This window comes from Pararge aegeria, chromosome 3 (assembly GCF_905163445.1).
Source record: "Pararge aegeria chromosome 3, ilParAegt1.1, whole genome shotgun sequence".
Lineage (NCBI taxonomy): Eukaryota > Metazoa > Arthropoda > Insecta > Lepidoptera > Nymphalidae > Pararge > Pararge aegeria.
In genome coordinates this window covers 14,779,725-14,788,721 of record NC_053182.1, presented here as the reverse complement: position 1 = coordinate 14,788,721, position 8,997 = coordinate 14,779,725, and the positions used below count along the sequence as shown (strand labels likewise).

The window sequence follows — 8,997 nt, the reverse complement described above, 5'->3', positions numbered from 1 at the left end:
GTTAATTAGTCTGGTTTAACGTTAAATATCACTAGAATATTAAGATGAAAATATGCAAAACAATAGTGTGATTACTTAAAAATTAAATAAACACGTTTGAAAAATTACCATGTTTTATTTGAAACTAAAGAAATATTTTTCTAACCCGCTCGCACTTGAGTTATGTTTTGCGTTCAAACGAATTAATATTAACACAAGCTACTGGTTGAATATCTACTGTTCAGCAACTTTTTAGATCGCATATGCATATGTTATGCATATGTTAATAATATCGTTTTTTGTTGATAAAAGGTAATAGGTTTGAAACGTGCACGCGTGGGTGAGAATTGTTCGTATTTCGAACTAGAAGAGCTGACATTTATTTTTCGAAATGCAGCCCCCTGATAGCTGCCACCTAGAACTATGGCCTCGTAGTTAGTTGGCCGGTTGGCTCCTTTTTTAGTAACCGCTGGTGCGGTTCCCCGCACGGTCACTCCGGCCAACCGAGTTAACTCAAGAACCTTAGCACACTTTTGCCGCGTCCCATACTACCTTAGGTAAAATGGAAATTTAGTAATTAGCGATATACCTAATAATATCGAATAGCAATAATAAGCTACTATTATTTACTACCAAACATAGTATAAAAACTTCAGAATTGATTAAATTAACTTATCATGTTGACTGAAATTGCAATTGGTTTCGAATGTTGATTATAAATAAATAAGTGGAACTTCTATGTGCCAAAACATTATTGTTGTAACGAAGTAAAGCGTATTATAATTTATATTTATTTAATATTGATTTATATAAGTGTTCTGCCCTTGTCACTTAGAACTGATCAAACGACGTAAACATTGCTGCAATCTTTTTAGCTGCAGCGTGAGTTTTACGTCATAATTCACTGTTAAGATTATCTTCAATGACTCTAAAGGTTAAGTTCATTTTTGTTTATTCATTCATTTATTTGTAAGCTTGGAACACATTGGCACCAAGCTCTTGTTTGTTGTTAAAACCATAAACCATAAATATTTTGACTACTATTTAGTTTTCATACTTACGATTTACTTAATGAATACCATGTTGTTCTAATTTATAGAAATATATTACGAAGCTCAGACTTGATGTCTTAGTGGTGGTGTTATGTGTTGGCAATGAATTACTGGGAATTAAAAATTCTAAGATTTGATTTGACTCCAACTTTCACGCTTTGGTTGAGGTCTCTTTTTCGGAGGTTTGCACAAATGTCACTTGTTTGAAAAAAATTAACACATACTGTTATAGTTCAATGACATTTATTACAACAGTAAAATAAACATTAACAAGCTTTAGATCATTCTGTGATACAAATTGTCATATTAAGGGTCGATTTGATCGCCAAATATTAAACTTGAGGATCAAATTGTTTTTTTTTATTACTCAGTGGGCGTATCTAAGGATTGAAAAATCTGCCCTTATATATATATAAACTTAAGTTTATCTAGATACTTTTTAATAGTACGCTATTTTGTGATTGACTAGACTATTTGTATATATTATTTAGGCCTGATTTTCCATCGTTAAATAATCTTTAACTATGAAATTAATATAATGCTGTGATAATGGTTATATTTCAAATCTGGCCATTTTTCCCCTCAGGTTATAGAACTATTGAAAAATCAGCCTTTAGTGAATATTGTTGTTTCATTTTATTTACATTTATTACAACAACAGTAGCTTTACATATATATCAGAAACCTTAACTTAAATACAAATATTTGTATAATATTATTGATTAAGCTTTATTAACGGTTTCATTGCCCTTATTATAAGGGAATTTATTATTGTTCACACAAGACAAAACACCTTCGCATTGATACAATACTCAACTGAAATACACGTGAAAATAAGTCGAACATTTCCACCCTTCGCGGGACATTCACACACCCTAATCTCTATATGTCTAATCGCATTCATGAAAATTGCTGCACCTGATATATATTCATACGCCTGAATTTAATAATAAACTATCTATTCTTCAACATCGAAGATAATATTTAATAACGTTAACCTTTCTCACTGTTAATAATGTTCATTACTAAAAGTATTCTTTAATCTGTGGACTTCAAGAGTGATTATTAATTTCGAGTGACGTATGCAATATAGAGTAAAATTAAAAATATTTGTAGAATCTTCTTAATTCAAAAAACCAAACGTTTTTGTCAGTTGCACAGTTCTGATATAGCTCGTATAGTGTGAAACTAAATTCAATCACTATTCGCTACCGAACATTAAAATAAAAGAAGCAATTTTCACTTACAAATCGTATTATTCTTAAAACGCAATAAGTTATGGCCTAAGTAAGTCTTATGAAAAATCCTAGATGACTGAAGGTCACAAGTGGCTCTTTGGTCTCCTGCGAAGTTGCGCATAAATGAGACCTGCTGGCTTGTCTATGGGTTGGTAGATGTAATGGCGGGGATCTCCTTTCGTCACATTCGCGGGGAACTTGGAAACATCGATGTTGAGGTAATGTTTGTTCGGCATTGTCATGCGGATCCACGATATCTGCAAGCAAAAAGGTTATAATGTTAATGCGAAATTCAAACTACTATTTCAATGTTTTTGTATCAATAGAAACTGTAACTTATTATCGGGTGCCAAAGTTTAATTCTGTTTATAGTCGAAACGATATCGAGTTCAGCTGATACACGAAAATGGCATATGACGGTTACTTTGGAATAGCTATTCGCTGATAAACTTTGACCAAGACAGAGACTCGTGAACGCGTATCACGTGACCCGGCAACTACGAAGGGTGTGCGCCTTTGTATCTCTAATATTGAGGACTAAATTTAGGTTTACTCCGGAGAAGGTAAACAACTTTAATGATTGTATCTAAAATTAGTCGAGGAACGGTAAGATGTTACTTTAATCTTTTGTTTGCATTTATGCTCTACTTATAGAATGTAAAGCTCTGTAACTAAATAACGTATACCCATGTATTACTTATGCAGTACGTTATTTTATATGAAGGGTTAAACGTCATTCAAGCTAAATACGAAAGTTACTTTGAAAACATTCTTTGTAGTTGATACATACAATAAAGTATTCATGTTTTTACGTTATGTCTTTATTAACTTTTTGAACTTTATTTAATTATTATCTTTTATAAATCCTTTTAATTCATAAAATTTATGACTACATTGGTCAATATAATTTATAGTTCAAAAATCTTCAAAAACAAATCAAGGAAACTGTGTGGGCAGACCTCTTTCCGCTCAGAAGTCTTTTTACACCGCTTCCGCATTATAATAAACTATTTATATATTTTTATCAAAAGTTTTATTACTTATCTACTTCTAAATCAAATTTTTAATACCTATAATCTATATTGCCTCTTTGTAGTTTCTCCAACCGTACGAGCGAAAAATTTACTCTAACCTAACCTCCGAAAGTTTACGTTCGGTACTAAGTTAGTTGTATTCTTCAAAGCTTACCTCAGCCACTTTTTCTAGAACTGTTTTTTCTGCCTGATATAGTGTGTGTTGTACAGATGGTGAATAAACACCGGTGTCTGGAGGGCCGGCGAATTTCTCAAGGATGGCATCTTTGACAGTCAACCAGGCATTGTCAAAGTCCGCTGATTTCATATTGTCGTACGACCATTCTGCTTCAACTATTGTACTAAAAAAAGAACGCTGATTATATAAATAATCCATAGATTAAAATAATAATTCTGCTATTTATTAAAATAATAAAAATTACCTGAATATTCTTTCTGGGGAATCTGCTAACGTTGTGTATTCATCTTGTACAAAATCGACGAACGCCGATTGCGTTGTCTTCAGAACTCTTAAACCACTCAGACCTGATTTTACCAGGACTGCCTCTGTAAAAAGGATTCATAGATTTAACATTGCATATTATAAAAAAAACTGAGTAAACAACTCGTGGAATATTAATCAAAATTATTCACCATGTCTAACTTGAGATACTTCGCACCACCTTGTTGCAGTCGGCGCGAAAACAAAAGCATGATTATGAGGTACGCCAGCCTGTAACCTTTCCCAGGGATACTCAATTATGTGACACTTTGCTTCTAAAACTTGCCTATACGTATATAGGAAATGATTCACTACAACCGCACCAAATTCTTCTGGAGTCTTAATACCGTATTTCTTGGCCAGTAAGTAGACTGTGTTCTTCTGCGAGTCTGTGGCGACTACTTCTTTATTGTCGCCGATCACGTATGCCGATTCACTGCTCAGCTTTAGTTCTGTTGACACTTCGAATTCTCGGATAACGTGGTACTCTCCATCACGGTAGACGTGCAATAGTTTCACTGAACCCTTCCCATATCCATGATCGCTTAGTTCAAAGCGACCACCCGTGTCTGCAGCTGCTGTTGCCGCCGCTTTAGGAGTGTTCGTCAAAGGAATCGGGGCTCCTTCACCTGAACTCGTGTTCGAGGGTTTCGCATAAATTCTGTAATTTAAATAACTCAATTAAAAAAACTACACGATCTTATTACCAAGTTGAAAGCTTTACATAGAGCTTTAACTAATAACACCTTTCGAATGTTAAGGCGTGGTAAAACACTGAGTAACTATTCGAACGGTTATTTTTAAAACCCTTAAATGTAATCAAATAATGTGACCCATAAGTAAATCAAAATCGATTCTATATGTTGACACTGTTTAAAGTAAAATATATCAAGTTATCACTTCAAATAGAAATGAAATTGACCCTATAAAATATCTTTTGTGTTCGATAAATTAATTGTACCTGTTCGTGCTAGTCCACGGCATTTTTTTAATTAACTGATTACTTTATTTTTAACGTGTGCAAGAAACAGCGTCGGCTCATTTACTTGCGAACACACTGTCATAAGTGCCGGCGAGGAGCTCATTTATAATGGGACCCTGTGACCCTCATTATCACTGACGAGCACGCGCCTAATGCGCAAACTGGACCTTATCGGGGTCTACATTAAGGCGACGCAGCAGCTCAGTGTCTCCGGAAATCTGATTTTATTTCTAAAACTAATACAGATGGGATAAAAGTTTAGCCATTTCCTAATTTACATACATGTCATAATCTTCATAGTAATCCTGTGAAGGAAATTGCACGCCACTGTCTCTTACGATTTATTCAAAGGTCGCACGACTATGGCGTGACAATGTAACAGCGTGACACAACACACTTTAAACGAGAGACGGCAAATTGTTAGTTATGGATTTTTTTGATTCTGTAAAAACAACAAAGTAATGATTTGAAATAGCTAATTTTAAATGAACTGTCATGATCATTACTCTACAAAACATCATCATCAACAGCCTATTAACGTCCTAGCCTATTAACCCAATCAGGGCATTGAGCCACCATGCTGTTCCAATAGCCCTCCAGCTTGAACGAGAAGAGAGGAGTTAGTGATAAATAACAGAGCCTTACCTGATGCTCTGATAACAAAAATATCAGATTTTTCCAGAAATATTATACCCCGAATTGGGGAACTGAACAATGTAAATAATTAATAAATCCAACTCAAATTTTCATGGTAGCCCCTTAATATGATTTATCTAATACGGAGCAATATATATTCTTATCGGAGTGTATTGTAAATAAACATGTTTCATGATTTTTTTTTAATTAATTGTTAAAATAACGGAAAGAAAAATTGGTAGGTAAACCACATTTTATAATATTTTAACCATCATAGCAACAATACCTCCAAGCTAATCTAGCTACAGATTAAAAAAATTTCTTACCAGCTGTAGCACGCGAGTTTTTCCGCATCTTAGATTGTATGTACAGAAATAGTTCTGTAGAAAATGTCTACACCAACATCAGTTCCGCGAATTATTTTGCAAATTATCAACCAAATAACTTATAACAACTTTTACTCGTTTTTCTTTCTTTATACTTTCTTCGTGAAATTTTATTCAGTCTAAAATTACAACATATATGAACATGAAAATGTTATTATCATCTATTTATCACAACTGTACAAGTACCAGTGGAACAAGTGTGATATTTTTAAATATTTTTATATTGTGCATGCAAATTTTCTAAGATGATTTTTTTTTTCTAGACGAAAAACATCTACTGAAGCGAAACATGCCTAGAGAACGCTCTCTTCTATTTTAGAATATATGCGTGGTACATAAATATGAATATAATATAGATTTATATTCATACTTCTTTATTTATTAAAGTACTCAATTTGGTCAAAATTGATAAATTAAGTAGTTTACTGTACAGTGAATACCTTTTTATTAATTATCTATAGCCTAAAAGAATCCACTGCTGGACTCCACGCAATAATAACCACGCTGGGCAGACGGGTTGGTATCGCAGAAGATGGAAGTAGAAGCACGTTCTCCGTTATATTCCCTATGTTGCCTGTACAACACCAGTGGGAAGTGGAGCGGTGGTGACAATTGTATTCTGATCTTGCGTCACCACCCGGTATCACGGCATAGTTAATGTCTCTCTTCTAATTAACAACAATATACCTAGTAGGTATCCATTACGGAGAATAGTAAAGATTAAAAGTCCGACATCCAAGTGCTCCAATTTTTAACAGGAATCAGACGTAAAACGATAACGTCAACATATAAGATAAAAATATAGCAAAACAATATTCTCAGTACATTTTAACGTGATCACAGAATATCACATCATCCTAAAACATAGACGCTTTGACGTGGTTCATCCAAAAAAAGTAACAAACAGGGTCACAGTTTATCAATTTTATAATAATTATTATCATCGATACAGTTCAAGAATAAGTACTAATATATCGTTAATGGTTTATATTCCGATGAAATAGCTAGGCTCGATTAAGTATGTACAGTACATTCACTATAACTTGTCCCCTATATAATATATGGGACTATTTGAGATAGGAAACAAGTTGTAGTGTATGGAGTGTAGGTACGACCCACACTCTTTAAGTTTTGGTATTATACTTAGCACTACTTTCTAAACCTAACTAAAGGTTACTTTAATATTATTTTTACCTAACTTGTTCTAATAAAAAAGGTTTTTTTAGTTCATGTATCCAAATACTTGGACCTTGCTTACGAGATAACCGCTCGTCATTTCAGTCTTCATGGTCTTCTCGCGACCAACATGTTAAATTGCTTTCGCTTGGTTGTTGGGTCGGTTACAGAAGGCAGTTGTCCTTAAAACGGCGCGTATTGTGAGGAGGTGCCTCACTCTGGAGCCCTGACCGCCGGTTGCTTGGGCATTCAAAAGCCCCGCAAGCGGAGGGAGGATGTTTTTGTCTTATAAATTTTTAATAGTGTTTTTTTTATTTTTTGAAGCATTGTTTATTTTTTGAATTAAAAAAAAATTAAAATCAATATCATACAAAATGTCCTACGCTACAAGAACTCTACTCAAGAAAAGTCGAGCTGCACGACTATTCGAATAGATTCTGCTAACAGTAAACAAGAACAAACCTTGTATGGGTCTCTTTATTAATTTGTATTACGGAAGTAATCTCAAAATACTAAAGTAAAGGGAAAAAATAAAAATACCTAATATCGTTTTTTTTTCAATTATTATGTTATATACAATAAATATTTATTTTGAAATATATTTTAGAAATTGATATCTAATATACAACTTATTACTAATAGGTTACCGGTAGGTACTGTACCAGTCGTACTATTCCGGAATGGTGCCAAGAATACTGGCTGCATTTCCGTTAAAGAACAGCCAGGCTGATCGCTTGCTAAAAAAAAAATCGGCCCTTATGTGTCAAGATAAAGATTTCAAACGCGTTGTAATTCTTTGGCATTTAAACTCCATGGGCCAGGTTCTCCACTGCCAACGAGGCAAATTTTACGTAAATCTATTAGAGAAGCATATTTGTGCTGCTTCCCAGTAACAAGAAGCATCCACGCTTCGTGGGAACCAGCGTCAATTAATCAGGTCTACTACCTCGATTCTTGCTTCTTTCTTAGCTGGCTTAGTAATGGCAGCTAGAGCACTTATGATCGTATCGTTTAGATAAGGATACCGAAATAGCCTACCGGCGCTCCTTCGGCAAGTAAGGTACTTTTCTCTAAGTATATTGTCTGAACTCAAATTTCACTGTATGAAGAATGAAGAGGCAAGACCGCACACAGCCATTTAAAAAAAAAGTTACTACTCTATCGCGGCTTTATTTTGTGGTATTATTCATAGATGACGCACAGATGACAAAACGTAGACACGTGACTATTGTTTGCTATAATTCGTAACATTGCATAGATCGTTATATGTATTGTCTCACACACGCGTATCAGGCGCGCCACTAAGGTCAATATAAGTTTGCTATACACGGTAATTTTTTTGTCGTCGTACAAGAGTGACCAACTATTGTCCATTTTCTATATTCAATCTATCCTTAGACTTTAGATTAAATATTTAGCAACGTTTTTAGTATCAAAAAATATCCATTAAGTTTTTATCAAATAACAACTTTGCTAATCATATTATCAACGGATAGATAGATTGAATATGGAAACGATCGTAAATCTGTCCTATGTCTACTGTTCATAATTTAAAATATTATAGAAGTTTGGTGTATAAGAAGCACCCTATATAGTGTGTCATCGGCGCAGTGCGCAATAATAGTAACCTTTACCTGTAGCAGAGACTATCAGACCAGGTACTTTGTTTTTTCAGCTGCTTACAAATTTCTAAATGCAGAAATGAATCGTGATCGCAGTAGAGGAAGCCAAGGCATTATTTTAATTACTAGGCCCTGAGTATTTACTTAATATGGCGAATACTGATAACTCATTTGCTTATTAATAGATACTGATTATTTTAATAATAGATATAAGTCACTATATCTGTACTAATTAGATCATTTAGATTGGCAGACTTAATATTTGTTTAATTATAATTTTAGAGTGCGGTTTAGGCATATAGCAAAACAATTATTTTGCTCGTGCCAATATTATAGTCCCTAACGTTTTATACACACATTTTCGTTGGCGATATCACTATAAACAACACATAAAACATTTATTTCTTTTTA

General features: G+C 33.9%; 1 protein-coding gene across 1 annotated transcript; it reads right to left on the bottom strand.

Moving 5' to 3' along the window:
* Window positions 1-1,255: 1,255 nt before the first annotated feature.
* LOC120637052 (uricase) lies at window positions 1,256-4,837 on the bottom strand. The gene is made up of 5 exons (XM_039908649.1): window positions 4,746-4,837; window positions 3,937-4,445; window positions 3,726-3,849; window positions 3,458-3,644; window positions 1,256-2,526 (listed from the first exon to the last, which is right to left on the bottom strand). Exons 1-5 carry the CDS (start codon window positions 4,766-4,768, stop codon window positions 2,353-2,355), a joined length of 1,017 nt encoding a protein of 338 aa, XP_039764583.1. The 5' UTR covers window positions 4,769-4,837; the 3' UTR covers window positions 1,256-2,352.
* Between the last annotated feature and the right edge of the window lie 4,160 nt (window positions 4,838-8,997).